The sequence below is a fragment of the Macaca nemestrina genome, chromosome 18 (assembly GCF_043159975.1).
Source record: "Macaca nemestrina isolate mMacNem1 chromosome 18, mMacNem.hap1, whole genome shotgun sequence".
Taxonomy (NCBI): Eukaryota; Metazoa; Chordata; class Mammalia; order Primates; family Cercopithecidae; genus Macaca; species Macaca nemestrina.
In genome coordinates this window covers 11,823,646-11,841,759 of record NC_092142.1, presented here as the reverse complement: position 1 = coordinate 11,841,759, position 18,114 = coordinate 11,823,646, and the positions used below count along the sequence as shown (strand labels likewise).

General features: G+C 49.0%; 1 protein-coding gene and 1 pseudogene across 1 annotated transcript in view; one reads left to right on the top strand and one right to left on the bottom strand.

Moving 5' to 3' along the window:
- The window catches only part of LOC105467761 (uncharacterized), a 153,755-nt gene that overhangs the window by 44,322 nt on the left and 91,319 nt on the right, over positions 1 to 18,114 (top strand). The window contains exons 17-23 of the mRNA XM_071084126.1: positions 4,751 to 4,909; positions 6,119 to 6,303; positions 7,163 to 7,345; positions 8,390 to 8,481; positions 13,325 to 13,488; positions 15,468 to 15,627; positions 15,870 to 15,949. Coding sequence (XP_070940227.1) covers positions 4,751 to 4,909; positions 6,119 to 6,303; positions 7,163 to 7,345; positions 8,390 to 8,481; positions 13,325 to 13,488; positions 15,468 to 15,627; positions 15,870 to 15,949 — 1,023 coding nt within the window. The remainder of the gene's footprint in view (positions 1 to 4,750; positions 4,910 to 6,118; positions 6,304 to 7,162; positions 7,346 to 8,389; positions 8,482 to 13,324; positions 13,489 to 15,467; positions 15,628 to 15,869; positions 15,950 to 18,114) is intronic.
- On the bottom strand, positions 17,397 to 17,485 carry LOC112424294 (small nucleolar RNA U13; annotated as a pseudogene).

Below are 18,114 nucleotides of genomic sequence, written 5' to 3'. Positions count from 1 at the left end.
TTGTTTCTCCATTCACCTGTTGGTCGACATATGAGTTGTTTCCAGGGTTTGGCTATTAAAAATAAAACTGCTATGAATATTTGTGTACAAGTCTTTAGGCATGTGGTTTTGTTTCTCTTGAATAATTAGTAGGTATGACTGGATCATATGGTAGGTATATGTTTAATTTTTTTAAAGCTGCTGAACCATTCTCCCAAGTGGTTATACTATTTTTGCATTCCCACTAGCAGTATGTGAGAGTTCCAGTTTCTCTACATCCTCACCAACACTTGGTATGGTTAGACTTTTTAATTTTAGCCATTCCAATAATGTGTTGTTGTATCTTGTGGCTTTAATTTGCATTTCCCTAATGACTAATGACATTGATCATTTTTTCACATGCTCATTTGCTATTGTACGTCGTCTTTGGTGAAATGTACATTCAAATCTTTTGCTCATCTTATTTTGTTGGCTTGTTATTATTGAGTTTTGAGAATTCTTTCTATATTCCAGAAACATGGTGTTAGTTTTTTCTTTTCTTTCTTTTTTTAGAGTTGAGGTCTGGTTCTGTCATCCAGGCTGGAGTGCAGTGGTGTGATCATAGTTCACTGCAATCTTGACCTGCTGGGCACAAGTGATCTTCTTGCCTCAGCCTCCTGAGTAGCTGGGACTGTAGGCAGTACTGCCACACTTGGCGAAGTTTTTTTCTCTTTTTGTTGAGATGGGGTCTCACTGTGTTGCCCAGGCTGATCTTGAACTCCTGGCCTCAAGCGATCCTCCTGCCTTAGCCTCCCAAAGTGCTGGGATTACAGGTGTGACCCACCACGCCTGACCAGAAACAAGTTCTTCATTAGACATGTAACTCAGAAATATGTTCTCCCAGTCTGTGGTGTGTCTTTTTGTTCTCTTAATGGTGTCTTTCAAACAATAGCAGGAAATCTTAATTTTGATGAAGTCAAGTTTATTAGTTTCTTTGACTGGTAGTGCTTCGACTGTTACAGCTCAGACATTTTTGCCCGATGGGATGTTACAGAGATTCTCATAGGACCTTCTGCAGACCTCTGAGCATGCTCTCTGTTCAGCTCTCTGCTTTCTGGTACCCTCCCCTGCAAAGTCCAGCTGCCAGGGTCTCCCCACACCCCCAGCTCCTCAGTTCAGGGAGTCCCCCAGCTCAGCCTCCATTCCCCTTCCTTGTGCTGCAGCCTGGACACTGACTCCAGGTGGGAAACTGTGCTCATCTCGCTTGTTTCCATCTCTTGGAGTGCATCATCTTGGGTTGCCTAATGTCTGTGTCTTGGGGACCATTGTTGAGCCTGTGTCATCTGGGTTACCAGCTGCTCCCTGTGGGAGGTTGAACCCAGTCTTCATGACTCCAATTTGGTCAGCAGTAGAAATCACATCCAGTTCCTTCTGTAAACATTATATAAATGGAATCATTCACAGTGTACTCTTGTTTTTAAGAGATGAAATTCTCATATGTAAAAATAACCATTTTAAAGTGAACAATTGGCCGGATATGGTGACTCATGTCTGTAATCCCAGCACTTTGGGAGGCCGAAGTAGACAGATAACTTGAGCTCAAGAGTTCGAGACCGGCCGGCTCAACATAGTGAAACCCTGTCTCTATTGAAAATACAAAAAAAATTTGCTGGGCTGGTGGTGTGCTCCTGTAATTACAGCTATTCTGGAGGCTGAGGCGGGAAAATCACTTGAACCGGGGAGGCAGAGATTGTCAAGAGTCAAGATAGCGCCACTGCACTCCAGCCTGGGTGACAAAGACTGTGTCTCAAAAATAATAATATAATAATAATAATAATAATAATAATAATAAATCGAATAGGGCTGGGTGCAGTGGCTCCTGCCTGCACTTTGGGTGGCTGAGGTGGGCGGGATTGCCTGAGGTCAGGAGTTTGAGATCAGCCTGGCCAACGTGGTGAAACCCCGTCTCTACTAAAAATACAAAAATTAGCCAGGCACCTATAATCCCACCTACTTGGGAGACTGAGGCAGGAGAATTGCTTGAACCCAGGAGGCAGAGGTTGCAGTGAACCAAGGTCTCGCCATTGCACTCCAGCCTGGGCAACAAAAGTGAGACTTCGTCTCAAAGAAAAAAAAGTGAACAATTCAGTGGTGTTTAGTATAGTCACCGTATTATACCGCCACCACTTCTGTCTGGTTCCAGAACATTTTTATCACCCCCAAAGGAGACACTGTATCCATGAGTCGCTCCCCAGCAGCTCCTCCTCCTAGTCTCCGACAGCCATCAATTTGCTTCCTGTCTCTGTGGATTTACCTCTTCTGGATATTTCATATAAATGGAACCATATAATATGTGACCTTTGTGTCTGGCGTCTTTCTCTTAGCCTAGTGTTTTGGAAGTTCACCCACATAGTAGCGTAGCTCAGTACTCCATTCCTGTCTAAAGTCAAGTCATGTTTCATCGAATGGATGTACCACGTGTTTATCCATTCATTCAGTGATGGACATTTGGGTGGTTTCTGCCTTTTGGTGACTGAATAGTGCTGCTCCTATACTTCTTTTTGTGTCTGACTTTGGTTTAAAATTGGTGAGATTTCACTATACTGTGGTTTGGATTTATAATTTGTTCCTTTTCATAGCTGCATAGTATTGCATTGTGTGAACATAAAATAATTTCTGTATCCATCAGTTGCTGGCTATTACGAACAGTGTTGTGAAGACTCTTGGGTCTGCCTTCTTAGGGGACGTGTGTATTCATACCTGTCAGGCATACACTTAGGAGTGAAATTGCTTAGTCTTAGGGTGTATATATCTTTAGCCTACTTTTTCTCTTCTTATTATCACTTGAGTATTTTCTTACTTAGAAGCTCAACATGTGCAGGTATTTTAATATTCATCCTATGGGTAGGGACCACAGTTTACCTAACCGTTTTCCCATTGATGGAGTTTTAGATTATTGACAACATTTTGATCTTATGAAATGTCATTGCCGTGTACATCTGATAGTGACCAAGGTGAATGGTTGGGACATTGGTTCACTTGGTCACATGTTTCCTAACCACCAAGTATAAAACCAGGGCCTGGGAATACCAGGATGAGCAGGGCAATAATCTATGCTGTTAAAAGCATCTTGGACTAGAGTTGGGGGCAGCAAGAGACTTGAAAGAGGGAGATGGGCTAGGTATAAACAGTTTTTCATAGAATGCACAATCCCCTTGGTCTGTTATTTTCTCACTTTTCCTAGAGACTCACATCCCGAGAAATATTCTGCATGAGCGCAGTGATGAATGGCAGCAGATACTTGGCCTCAGTGTTGGAGAGACAATAGGGAGTGGTGGGGACTGTGGCGGACAGAGGAAGCCCGTGGCCCAGCTAAAGTGGCAGCCAGTGCTCAGCTCTGGTCCTTTGTTGTCCCTTGTTGTGGGGAGGGTGGGCAGCCCGATGTTTCTCTTTATAGAGAAGCCGGAGAGCTGGGTTTTATGTAAAATCTCCCAATTTCCAAATTCAATTTATAAAAAAACGTACGTGGCATGAAAAACAAAGAGTAAAAAACTGCCATGAACCAGACACCAGGGAGATACGGCAACAAGAGGCAGTGGGGTTTGCCTGATTGCATCTTGGGGTGGAAAGAGGACATTCATGGAAAAACTGGTGAAATGTAAATGAACTCTCAAGTTTAGTTGATGGAGACACACCAATGTTGATTTGTCAGCTTGCACCGTGCATCCTGGTGATGTAAGATGTTAACAATGGGGAAATCAGTTGAATGATACGTGGGAACTCTCTGTACTGTCTTTGCAAATTTTCCTTTTTTCTTTTCTTTTCTTTTTCTTTTTTTTTCAGAGACAGGGTCTTGCTCTGTCTGTTGTCCAGGGTGGAGTGCAGTGGCATGATCATAGCTCGCTGCAGCCTTGAAATCCTGGGCTCAAGTGATCCTCCCACCTCAGCTTCCCAAGTAGCTGGAACTATAGACGGTTGCCACCATACCTGGGTTTTTTTTTTGTTGTTTTTGTTTTTTTTCCTAATTTTGTAGAGACAGGGTCTTGATATGCTGTCCAGGCTGGTCTTAAACTCCTGGCCTCAAGCAATCCTCCTTTCTCGGCCTCCCAAGTGCTGGGACTAGAGGCATGAGCTACTATGCCAAGTCAGTTTTCAACTCTTCCGTAAATCTAAGATTATTCTAGAATAAAACCTTTATGAAAACATACACACACACTCTGAGCATTGGACACTACTGTGCAAGTCAGAGAAAACACATCTGGGTTGGGATTTGGTTCATGCTCTAGGAGTTTTGCAAGCCTCATCTGGACCCCACAAGTTCTTGACGTTTCTCTCCAGACACCCCTTCCCCCTCCGAAAGTACAGGCACTTTGCCCTGTGTATTAGTTCGTTCTCGTGCTGCTGATAAAGACATACCAGAGACAGGGCAATTTACGAAAGAAAGAAAATTCAGTAGATTTACAGTTCCAAGTGGCTGGGGAGGCCTCAAAATCATGGTGGAAGGCAAGGAGAGGAAGTCACATCTTACGTGGATGACAGCAGGCAACGAAAGAGCTTGTGCAGAGAAACTCTCATTTTTAAAACCATCGTATCTCCTGAGCCCATTCACTATCCCGTGAATAGCACGGGATGGACCCGCCCCCATGGTTCAGTCATCTCCCATAGGGTCCTCCCCATAGCATGTGGGAATTATGGGAGCTATAAGATGAGATTTGGGTGGGGATACAGCCAAAGCATATCACTCTGCTAACCCTAACCCTGTTCTTTGTGACCTGTCTGGGCCCTCCCCCAGGTGACCCGGAGGCGTGGGGCCACCCAGCGGGCTCTGCGATGCGAGTTGAGCATGAAGGTGCTGGGGCAGGAGCTGAGCTTTGTGAACTGCGGAGCCACAGGGAGTCACGTGAACCACCGGTCCCTGAACCTGGCCGAGCTCGTCATTAGGCTCATGAAGGTAGCTCCTGCCTGCCCCTGCCCATGCCATCTGCCCTGTGACACTTTAACATAACACTTAAGGGCATGAAATTTGGAGTCAGGCTGCCCAAGGTCAAATCCCAGCTCTGTCATTTACCTCCTCGAACCTGTTGATTCACTTACCATGGTCTTAGTTTCTGCATCTGTGAAACGGGGATAATAAATAAAAAATAACAAAATATCTGGCTGGCCGAAGTGGCTCACACCTGTAATCCCAGCACTTTGGGAGACCGGGGCGGGTGGATCACCTGAGATCAGGAGTTTGAGACCAGCCTGGCCAGCATGGCAAAACCCCATCTCGACTAAACACACAAAAATTACCCAGGCGTGATGGAGGGCATCTGTAGTCCCAGCTACTTGGGAGGCGGAGGCAGGAGAATCGCTTGAACTCGGGAGGCAGAGGTTGCAACGAGCAGAGATTGCACCACTGCACACCAGCCTGGGCAACAGAGTGACACCATCTCAAAACAAAAAAACCCAGAATATCCATTCATAGAGCAATTGTATTAAAGGAGCTAATATGGTGAAAATGCAGCAGGATGCTTTCAACTTGCCCGGTGCATACTAACGGCAGGATCCACGTTCCTCCCCACCTAACTGAACCTGATCCCTGACGTTTTCTCATAAGCAAACTGCCTGGGTTAATACCTAGCTCCATCCCTTTCTAGTTACCGGGCCTTGGTGGGACATTTATCTTTGTGGTCTCAGTTTCCTCATCCAGAAACTGGGATCACATGCGCTTTGAGGACAAATGAAATCTACTGTACTCAGTACTCAGAGGGTGCCTGGCTCACAACAGGGGTGGCCTCGTGTCCCCTTATGGTTTCTTTCTTTCTGTCTATCTGTCTTTCTGCATGCCTTCCTTTCTTCCTTTCTTCTTTTTGAGATAGAGTCTTGCTCTGTTGCCCAGGCTGGAGTACAGTGGCATGATCTCGGCTCACTGTAACTTCTGCCTCCCCGGTGCAAGCAACTCTCCTGCCTCAGCTTCCCGAGTGGCTGGGACTACAGTTATGCACCACCATGCCAGCTAATTTTTGTATTTTTAGTCGTGATAGGGTTTCCGCATGTTGGCTGGGCTGGTCTCGAACTCTTGGGCTCAAGTGATCCATCCACCTCAGCCTCCCAAAGTAGAGGGATTACAGGCCTGAGCCACCACGCCCGGCCCCCGGTTATGGTTCTTTGCCTGCAGGGGCAGGCGGTGCAGATGAACCGGAGGCTGTGCCTGGCCACAGAGGAGCTGGTCTTTCCCACGGTGTCTGGCCTTCCTGCCCGGCTGACCCTAAACGCTTCAGCTGCCATCAGCATTCGGGTCCGAGGAACCGCTGACTTCCAGCAGCGCTTGGATTTCTCCATGAATGGTTATGTCAAGCCCAGGTATCTAGCTCCCGGGAGCTGGCACGAATTAGGTGGCATGATCCCATCCCTACAAAGGGCTGCAGAGGCCTGGGTGACATCCACATGGGCAAAAGGGAATCCCTATTCTGCAGAACACCTGTGCCAAGAGACTGTGTGCAGAGGTGGTTAGATCCACTTTACAGGTGGGAAGACTGAGGCTCAGGTCCGGTCACGTGTTCAAGGTCACACTACAATGCGAGGTGGCCGGCCATAACCCTATGCCCTTCCATCTACCCCACTCAGGAGGGAGGAGAGCAGTTAGCCTTGAGCTCACTGAACTCGTGCAACCCCCTCCCGACCAAGCAAGGCTGGTGCTTCTTCCCACTGACAGATGAGGAAACCAAGGTTGAAGGCGAGGACACTGAGAACCTGGGGCCATATGGCGCCAGAGCACCTGAGCAGAATGTGTGCAATATTTGGTCTGATTCCAGAACCTGCTGTGGTGCTGCTGAGCATCTGTCCCCAGCCCCTCAGCTGAGCTGTCCTTGGGTCCTGGGTCTGACATGGGGAACATGGATGCCCTAGGCTGGGTGCTTTCTGGTGTGAAGAGCCTGAGCTGGGACTTAGACAGCCATGGTTCACGTGTCCCAGCCGCATGCTTTGTCCCAGTCATGGAACCCAGGCAGGTGCTTTCACCTCTCTGAGCCTCAGTTTCCCCATCCGTAAGAGGGATTAGTGCAAGTGAGGACTGGAAAGTGCTTGGTGCACGTACAGCATGTGGGGGGCAGTGGTGGAGGGGCTGCTGTGGCTCAAGACTGAAGGGGGCTGCTGGGGGTGGTAGGCGGGGTCTGTGGCCCCAGGGCCCTTGGGATGTAGCTGGTACATGCCTGTCCTTCAGTGCCCTGCTCCAGATCTCGGCTCAGATGGGCACAGCGGGCACCCTGGGGCAGGCCGGGCTGAGGTGGGTGACCAGCGTCCGTGGCGCCACCAGCCTGGATGGCGGGATCCAGGTACAGAAGGGCCAGGACCTCAAGGTGCATCTGAACATGCCCGAGGAGGCCATGGAGCTGCTCAGCTTCAGGTGGGTGCCCAGTGCTGGCAGAAAGGGAACCATGAGCGCGAGGGTGCAGGTGAGCAGGTGTGTGGTGTGTGTGCATGCATGTGAGTGTGTGATCACATGTCTGCATGTGTGCATGGGGACGTGCATGGGTATGGATGTGACATTAGCATGCAAGTGTGTTAGTATGTGCACCCATGAGCCTGTGTCTGAGTACACATGATCTGGCATATGAGCGCGTGTGTGAGCTGCTGTGTGCATGAGGGTGTGTCCGTGAGTGTGTCAGTGAGGAGTGAGTGTGTTATGGGAGTGCGTGTGTGTCCACAAGCATGTATGCCTGTTGACTTTGAGGGGTGGGTGTGTCTGACAGGGACCGTGGGCAGCTGAGAGATGACAGCTGGAGAACTTTCAGACCCCTCAGCTCTTTCCTGCAGTCCGTCTGGGGCATGCTTGTCTGTGACCCCTAGCGAGGTGACTCTTGGAAAGGGGCAATTTCAGAGGGAGTGAGAGTCCAGGCTGCCCTACCTACCCACATTCTTTCGCTAATCCTGTCCCATGGGGACTTTGCCTACCTGGTTCCTCCCTCCTCCCACCTGCCCCTGTTTGCTGCCCCTCACTCACTGTCCCCCTCCATCCTGACCCCCTCCCGCCAGCCTTCTTTCCATGCTCCTGAAGCGGCCAGCTCGTTCCTACCCCAGGGTCTTTGCACCTGCTGTGTCCTCTGTCTGGAAAATAGCTCCTTCTCATCCTTTGGATTTCTGCTCAAATGTTATCTCTGCAGAGAACTCGCTCTACTGCAGCTAGGGGAGGCCCTGCTCTATCCCTGAGACAGTCCCCTGCCGTGCTACCTCCATGTGGGTTTCTCACAGCACTTGTCACTCTCTGTGGTCCTCAGCATCTGTCCCTGTGGCCATGGAGTGTCACTCCACCAGCATGTGCACTGCCCAAAGGCTGGTCCTGTTCAGGGTAGAATTTGCCCCTGTGCCAAGCTCTGGCAGCTTAAGGTGTTACTTGTCTAATGAATGAATGAAAATGAGGTGTCTGACACTGTCCTCCTTCCCTACCCAGCTCTCAGCTATACCTCATCACCAGGAATGGCGTGAGGAGCCTCAGACATGCCCCTGGCCCTTCTGAGGCCCAGTCCTGTACTGGTGAGGAAGGTAGGCAGCGGGGCCTCCATGCCATCGTCCCAAGGTGGGCATCTTGGGGTTGAAGGGAGAAATGCCAGCTCCAGATCCCAGAGTTGCTCTCCTGCCCTAAAAGTATTCATATTCTGCAAACAAAAAGTATCTGAGACAGGTCTCAATCAATTTAGATGTTTACTTTGCCAAGGTTAAGGACATGCTTGGAAATAAAGGAACACAAATCCACAGAACAATCTGTGGCCTCTGCCTTTTTCCAGAGATGATTCTGAAAGCTTCAAGGTTTTTTTGTTTGTTTGTTTGTTTTTTTGCTTTTTTTTGTTTTGTCTTTACTTTAAGTTCTGGGATACATATGCACAATGCGCAGGTTTGTTACATAGGTATACATGTGTCATGGTGGTTTGCTGCACCCATCGTCATCAAGGTTTTAAGCCCCGCGTGCATTAGTATTTGTCCTAATACTCTCCCTCCCTTTGTTTAAAGGAGAAAAGAAGGCTGGAGGGGAAAGAGGGAGGGTATGGTCACATGACTGAATCCACAGGCTGCAAGAAGAAAGGAACAGGGAGGCGAATAGTCACTTACATATTCATCCTTGCTCAATAAATCAACGCCTTACATAAGATAAGGTGAACATAGAATAGCTGCGCAAATATTTAACCTTTTATCTGTAGCTACCTGCTTAGGAACAAAAGAGAAGGCAGCTTTTTGCATGACTCCGCTTCCAGCTTAATATTTTCCTTTGGCATAGCGAATTGGGATCCCAAGATTGTACTTTTATTATTATTATTATTGAGACAGGGTCTCTGTCACCCAGACTGGAGTGCAATGGTGCTATCATGGCTCACAGAAGCCTCCATCTCCCCAGGCTCAAGTGATCCTCCCACCTCAGCCTCCCGAGTAGCTGGGACTACAGGCACTTACCACCCTGCCCAGCTAATTTTTTTTTTTTTTCCGTATTTTGTAGAGACAGGGTTTTACCATGTTATCCAGGCTGGTCTCAAACTCCTGGGCTCAAGTGATCCACCTGCGTCTGCTTCTCAAAGTACCGGGATTACAGGCATGAGCCACTTGCACCTGGCTTTCTTTTCCTTTACCAACCACTTCTGTCAATGATAATGCTTCTAGAACTCTACCCTATAAAAGCAAAGCAAAATCACTTAAAAATGCTCTGTGCACAGAGATGTTCGTTGCATCATTATTTAGAACAAAAAATAGGAAGCAACTCAAATATTCCAGAGTAGGCAAAATGGCTAATTATAAGGGCCAGTGAGCTAAGCGTAGGTTGTTACATTAAGTGGTTAAAAAGAGTCAAAAGAATATCTTGTATCATGAAAACTTAATGAAATTGAAATTTCAGTGTCCAGAAAGAAAGTTGTATGGGAACACAGCCACACCCCCTTCATTTGCATATAACCTATAGCTTTGTCCCACAACAGCAGAACTGAGTACTTGCAAGCTAGACCATATGACCCCAAAGCATAAAATGTTGACTATCTGGCCGGCAGATAGCTAGCTCGCGCCTGTAATCCCTGCATTTTGGGAGGCCGAGGTGAGAGGATTCCTTGAGTCCAGGAGTTCAAGACTGGCCTGGGTAACATAATGAGGCCTTGTCTCCATAAAAATTAACAAAGTAGCCAGGCATGGTGGCATGCACCAGTAGTCCCAGCTACTTGGAAGGATGACAGGAAGATCACTTGAGCCCAGGAGGTCGAGGCAACAGTGAGCTGTGTTCATGCCACTGCACTCAAGCCAGGGTGACCAAGGAGGATTCTGTCTCTAGCTAGCTAGCTAGGTAACTGACTAAACAATCGGGCCCTTTACCAAGAACGTTTGCTGGCTCCTGGGTTGGTAAGTTATTGACATACTGCATAACTGTTTTTTTTTTTTTTTTCGAGACAGAGTTTCACTCTTGTCACCCAGGCTGGAGTGCAATGATGTAATCTCAGCTTACTGCAACCCCTGCCTCGCAGGTTCAAGTGATTCTCCTGCCTCAGCCTCCCAAGTAGCTGGGATTACAGGTGCATGTCACCACGCCTGGCTAATTTTTGTATTTTTAGTAGAGACGGGGTTTCACCACATTGGCCAGGCTGGTCTCAAACTCCTGACCTCAGGTGATCCACCTGCTTTGGTCTCCCAAACTTTTAAATTCCATTATGAGTGAGCTGTTTTAGTGAGAAACTTCTTTAATAATAATACCAAGTGTGAGGCAGCAACACTGAATATGATCTCAACTGGGTAAAAAGACAGGAAATAAATGTGCCAAATAATAGCACATCTTGCAATATATATACACACATATATATGTATGTAATCCCATATGTATGTGTACATGTGTGTATATATATGTATATACATACATATGTGTCTGCATATGTGTATACATATATATGAGTAAGGTTGGGGAGGGCTCTTTTTAATGAAGAGATACAAATTTTGCTTCTTGATAATTTTCCTTTTTTGCATTTAACTTGTATTTAGAATTATAAATAAACTCATTTACAATACAGAACATATACAGAAAAAATTTTTAAAATCTTTCAATTTTTCTAACTTCCTGCAACAAGTACTTTTTTTTTTTTTTTTTTTTTTGAGACAGTGTGTTGCTCTGTTGCTCAGACAGGAGTGCAGTGGCGCAATCTTGCTCTCTGTAACCTCTGCTTTCTGGGCTCAAGTGATTCTCCTGAGTAGTTGAGATTACAGGTGCCTGCCACCATGACCAGCTAATTTTTTTTATTTTTAGTAGAGATGGGGTGTCACTGTGTTGGCCAGGCTGGTCTCAAACTCTTGACCTCAGGTGATCTGCCCACCTTGGTCTCCCAAAGCGCTGGGATTACAGGCATGAGTGATCACATCCATCCAACAAGTACATTTTTATTTTTTTTTTATTTTTTATTTTTTATTTTTTGAGACGGAGTCTGGCTCCGTCACCCAGGCTGGAGTGCAGTGGCTGAATCTCAGCTCACTGCAAGCTCCGCCTCCCGGGTTTGCACCATTCTCCTGCCTTAGCCTCCCGAGTAGCTGGGACTACAGGCGCCCGCCACCTCGCCTGGCTATTTTTTTGTATTTTTTAGTAGAGACGGGGTTTCACTGTGTTAGCCAGGATGGTCTCGATCTCCTGACCTCGTGATCCGCCCGTCTCGGCCTCCCAAAGTGCTGGGATTACAGGCTTGAGCCACCGCGCCCGGCCACAAGTACATTTTTATAATCGGGATAAGAGTTACTACAAAAGACATTATTGTAGGCCCAGTGCTGTTCTCAACACTTACTGACCTGTTAGTCCTCACAGCTATGCCATGAGACAGGAACTATTATCATTAGCAGTTTAAGATGAGAAACACTGGCTGGGCGCGGTGGCTCACGCCTGTAATCCCAGCACTTTGGGAGGCCGAGGCGGGCGGATCACAAGGTCAGGAGATCGAGACCACGGTGAAACCCCGTCTCTACTAAAAATACAAAAAATTAGCCGGGCGCGGTTGTGGGCGCCTGTAGTCGCAGCTACTCGGGAGGCTGAGGCAGGAGAATGGCGTGAACCCGGGAGGCGGAGCTTGCAGTGAGCCGAGATCGCGCCACTGCACTCCAGCCTGGGCGACAGAACGAGACTCCGTCTCAAAAAAAAAAAAAAAAAAAAAGATGAGAAACACTGACGCCCTTACAGTCAGTCAAGGGAGTAATAGCAATAATAATAATGAAAAAGAAACTTCGAGACCCAGAGAGGTTAAGTAATTTGTCCAAGGTCACACAGCTGGGAAGTGGCTGAGCCTAGAATTTGAACAAGGCATTCTTGCTCCAGAGCCTGTGTTCTACACAGTATTGCCTGACACTCTTTTTAAAAAGTATACCAGGAGCCAGGAACGGTAGCTCATGCCTGTAATCCCAGCGTTTTGGGAGGCCAAGGTAGGCAGATCACCTGAAGTCAGGAGTTCAAGACCAGCCTGGCCAGCATGGTGAAACCCCATCTTTACTAAAAATACAAAAGTTAGCCAGGCATGGTGGCGCATGCCTGTAATCATCCCTTGGCAGTCCCGCCCCTGCTGGCCTCCCTTCCTGACTGTCCTCCAGACTCGCTGCCCTGAAGACACACTGGCCCCTTTTTCAAGGCTACACTAATGCCTGCCCCAGGGCCTTTGCACTGGGTGTTTCCCTTGCCAGTAATACTCTTCCCCAGGACATCCACCTAACTCCCTCCCTTGCTCCTTTCAAGTGTCCTTCAATGGGACCCCTCAGAGGCTGCCTTCCCGGGACCCCCTGTCCAGACCAGCACCCCCGTCAGGGCCCCTAACCATTGACTTTGCCAGCACACTCACTGGCGGCTGCCGTCTTACCCGTTCTTGTGTGTGGTCATCCTGTGCCTCCTCTCTAGGATATAGCTACTCAGGAGGCTGAGGCAGGAGAATCACTTGAACCTGGGAGGCAGAGGTTGCAGTGAGCTGAGATTGTGCCACTGCACTCCAGCCTGGGTGACAGAGCGAGACTCTTGTGTGAAAAAAAAGTCTACCAGGGGTTCTCAGCTGGGGCAGTTTTGACCCCACAGGAGACATTTGGTAATATGTGCAGAAATATTTGATTGTTGGTAAGGGTAACTGGCATCTAGCGGATAGGGACCCACGATGCAGCGAAACATCCTATAATGCACAAGACAGCCCCCCAGATAAGATGATCTGAACCCAAATGTCAGTAGTGCTGAGGTAGAGAAACCCCGGTCTACACACCACTGCCTCACAGGATTCCTGTCTACATGGTGCCTTTCTTCAGAAGAAATCAGAGAAGTGCTTTCTTCGCTGATGTGGCAGCTGTGGGTGCCCATGCCCAGAGCCCTCTGGGTCTCCACTGACCAGGGCTGCCTGCTTACCTCTCTCTGCAGTGTCCTACACCTGGGGCTGGCGGCTGTGCACTGAAGTGACCTGGCCGGTGCCTGGCCAGCCCTACGTGCTCTCATTGCCTGTGTTTGCGGCCGTGACGCTGCAGAAGCGGGACCCGGGGCTCCGACAGTATCTGCTGGAAGCTGCGTATACCCTGCAGCCCCAGGTGGGCCCTAGGGAACAGCCCTGTCTTTCTCAGCCATGTCATGGGTCTCCTTAAGTCAGCACTGGGCTCTCCCAAAAGGATGTGGGGCTCCTCTGTGGCGCTGTTGGGCTGCGCTGCTCTTGCTGTAGGTTTCTTCTGGACCCTTGCGCATACTGATTCTCTGTCTGGGGCTGTATGACGCATTAACTCTGAATCAGTCTTCAGATCTCATTTCAGGGGTCACTTCCTCAGGGAAGCCTGCCTTGGTTACCCCAGAGCACATCATATTCTTTTGTGACTTGCCTTAAGACATCCACGTTTCTTCCCTTTTGATCACTTCTGTTTCTTAGTGAAGCTAGTTAGTTAATGTCTGTCTTCCCTGCTGGTGACTCAGTTCCTGGGAGCAGATTCAGGGTTTGTTTTACTTACCCCTGTGTCATAGCATCTGGTCCAGAGGAGACACTCAGCGGCCTCCTGTCTGATCCCCCAGCTCCTGCTCTGGTCTCCTTACCATCTTAACCAGCAGCCAGATGGGCCCTCTGAAATCCTAGCTGGATCGTGTCCCTCCTCTGCATGAACCACCCCGCTGTGGCTCCTGTTATCCTTAGAGTAAGAGCCAGACGCTGTGACCCACAGGCCCTTGGCAGTCCCGCCCCTGCTGGCTGCCCTCCCTCACTCTCCTCCAGACTCACTGCCGTGAAGACACACTGGCCCCTTTTTCAAGGCCATGCACGTGCCTGCCCCATGGCCTCTGCACTGGCTGTTTCCCCTGCCAGGAACACTCTTCCCTGGCACAGCCATCTAACTCCCTCCCTCGCTCCTTTCAAGTGTTCTTCAATGGGACCCCTCAGAGGTTGCCTTCCTGGACCCCCGTCTAGACCAGCACTCCGCTCAGGGCCCCTAAACCATTGACTTTGTCAGCACACTCACTGGCTGTTGCTGTCTTACCCATTCTTGCGTCTGGTGGTCCTGTGCCTCTCTAGGACGCAGGCTCCATGCGGTCGGGGACTCTGCATGTCTCATGCTCAGTCATCTTCCACTCAGCAGCGCGTCTCTGTTGGTGTTGAACAGATGTACGCTGCCGTGGGATTTCAGAACGGGGCTTGTGGCTGAGGCTGCACTTTCCTGAAAAGAGACCCAAGCCTTGGACTCGGGTACAAGTGATTTATTAAGAAAAGGCTCTGGGGGACCCAGTAAGAGTGGAGAAATTAGGACAGGCCGGGGGAAGATGCTGAGAGGGGTGCAATTTTAGGTGAAGTTGCAGCCTCAGCCTGGCCCCACGGGGAGCCCCAGAGCACGAGGTATTTGCAGAGTGTGTTCCCCTCTGGGTTAGGGTGCTGGGAGTTTTGGCTGGAGTGCTGGAGGGCAATGTTCTGGAGCCCTCAGGTGACAGCCAGGAAGTGCAGAGCTTGCAGAAGCTGGGGGACAAGGACACAAAGCTGATTAAAAGGATGGGAGAGGCCGGGTGCAGTGGCTCACACCTGTAATCCCAGCACTTTGGAAGGCCAAAGCAGGTGGATCACTTGAGGTCAGGAGTTCAAGACCAGCCTGGCCAACATAGTGAAAACCCTGTCTCTACTAAAAATAACAAAACAAAAATCAGCCAGGCTTGTTGGCGCATACCTGTAATCCCAGCTGCGCAGGAGACTGAGGCAGGAAAATCACTTGAACTTGGGAGGCAGAGGTTGCAGTGAGCCAAGATCATGCCCCGGCACTCCAGCCTGGGCAACAGGGTGGGACTGGGTCTCAAAACAAAAAAGGATGGGAGGCGTTTGTACAGGATACCGGGGGTGTGCCCTGCAGCTGCTTCTCCCTGGCCATTTGCTGGATAAATTGCGACCCTGTGGGCGTGGACCTGGGCTGTGCTGCAGAGCTTTACGCTTCTGCAGGCGATTTTGAAGCCCGAGAAACTCCTCATTGGGGAATTATGAGGACAACTGTGCTAGGGTCTGAAGGGTGGAGGTGGAGGCTCTCAGTCTTGAGGACTCTGCTGTTTCCAGAAGGACAGCTGGTTCCCTCAAGAAGCCACAGCCCACATCTTCATGGGCACGCCGGGGTCAGAAGTGCCAAGGGATGTCGGGGTGGACGTCAGCTACAGCTTGCCCCAGAGCAAGTTCCGGCTCAAGCTTCTCCATCCCAAGAAGAAAATCGAGCTCGACGGTAATGTCAACATCCCTCCCTGCTCCCTGCACCCCTGACTCGGTGCCACACCCAGGGCTGGGCCCCTACGGTGAGCTGGCTCATAGGTTTGTCTGTGACCTCCTGAAATCCAGTCCCATTTTACAGGTGCTGCATCTTAGGCTCAGAGATTAAAAAATGGGCAGGCAGTCCTCCCAGGGGAATGGAGGGGCCAGATCTAGTTGTTCAACGCTTGTCTCTAAACTCTCGTTTTGTACCCCCAGGAAAGATGGAGGCTCTTGGGAGTGCCCACGTGGGTCACTTGGAGTTGATACTGGATGACAGGGATGTCTACTACATCAAGGTTTGCTCCACAGCCTTGGCCCACCTGTGTCGGCACCTGCCACCTCCCCAGGGATTTCCTGCCCGGGTCCCAGAGCCCTGTTAACTATTGCCACCACCTCTGGGATCTTCCCTTTCTACCTGCCGGTTAACAAGGGTTAGTTCTGTTACCCAGAAATGTATAAAGAAGAAAAAAATGGGCTCAAATTCCACCGTCATTGATGTTAAAAATGGATATTAATAACACAAAAACATGCTTTTAAGAATTCAGGCGGGATGCAGTGGCTCACGCCTGTAATTCCAGCATTTTGGGAGGTCAAAGCGGGTGGATCACCTGAAGTCAGGAGTTCGAGACCAGCCTGGCCAAATGGTGAAACCCCGCCTCTTATAAAAATACAAAAATTAGCCAGGTGTGAGGCAGGTGCCTGTAATCCGAGCTACTTGGGAGACTGAGGCAAAAGAATCAGTTGAACCCAGGAGGCGGAGGTTTCAGTGAGCTGAGATCATGCCACTGCATTCCAGCCTGGGAGACAGTGTGAGACTCTGTCTCAAAATAAATAAATAAATAAATAAATAAATAAATAAATAAATAAATAAGCCAGGTACAATGGCTTATACCTGTAATTACAGAAAGTTAGGAGGCTAAGGTGGGAGGATCACTTGAGGCTAGGAGTTCGAGATAAACCTGGGCAACTTAGCAAGATCCAGTCTCTACAAAACATTTTAAAAAGTTACCCAGGCACAGTGGCGTGTGCCTGTAGTCTCAACTACTCAGGAGGCTGAGGCAAGAGGACCGCTGGAGCCCAGAAGGTTGAGGCTGCAGTGAGCCATGCTTGTGCCACTACACTCCAGCCTGGGCAACAAAGTAAGACCCTGTCTCACAAAAAAAGAATTCAGAATAGAGAAAGGTATAAATTGGAAGTTAAAGCATGCCGCGTCCGAAATTTCCTGCAGAAGTATTGATGCACGTGTCGAGAAATCTGTATTCATTTCCCAGAGCTGCCTTAACAAAGTACCCTAACTGCGTGGCTTCAGCTGCAGGGATTTATTCTCACAGTTCTGGAGGCCAGGAGTCTGAAATCGAGGTTTTTCTGTTTTTTTCCCCACTGTGAAGGCTGTCAGGGAGGATCTGCCCCAGGTCTCGCTCCTGGATTCTAGAAACCTCCAGAGCTCCTTGGCTTGGAGGTGGTCTTCTGTCTCCGTCTTCACATAATCTTCCCTTTGTAGGTGTCTGATGTCCACACATCCCCTTTTTACAGGGACATCAGGCACACGGGATTAGGGTTCACCCTCATCACCTCAGCTTAGCTTAATCATGTGTGAAGACCCTATTTCCAAATGAGGTCACATTCACAGATACGGCGGCTTAGGGCTTCAGCATCTTGCAGGGAGACACAGTGCAACCCGTAACACTATAGATTTGCAAATATTTTTAGTTTGGGTTTCTGGGTTTTATTTTTTCTTTCTCACATCAGGTGGGTGATGTGATGATGTAACAAGTTTTGAGGGAGGCACACATCATACAATAGCATGAAAACCCAATTTTCATGCTTAGGTTTTGTTTTTTCATTTTTATTTTCTTTTTTTGAGGCGGGGTCTTGCTCTGTCGTTCAGGCTGGAGTGCAGAGGTGTAAACATGGCTCACTGCAGCCTTGACCTCCTGGGCTCCAGCGATCCTCCCACCTCAGCCTCCCGAGTAGCTGGGACTACAGGCATGTGCCCCCATGCTTGGCTATTTTTTTTATATTTGTGTAAAAATGGGGTCTCACTACATTGCCCAGGTTGGTCTCAAACTCTTGGGCTCACACAGTCTGCCCACCTTGGCCTCCCAAAGTGCTGGGATTACAGGCATGAGCCTCCACTCCCAGTTTCCCAGTTTTTTTCTTTTTTTTAACTTGTAGGGACTTTTTTTTTTTTTTTTAACTCAAAAATATACCTTGGCAGCTGGGCGCCATGGCTCATGCCTGTAATCCCAACACTTGGGGAGGCCAAGGTGGATGGATCACTTGAGGCCAGGAGTTGGAGACCAGCCTGGCCAACATGGTGAAACCCCATCTCTATTGAAAATACAAAAAATTAGCCGGGTGTGGTGGCAGGCGCCTGTAATCCCTCCACTCAGAGGCAGGAGAATCACTTGAACCCAGGAGGCAGAGGTTGCAGTGAGATGATTTTGTACTACTGCACTCC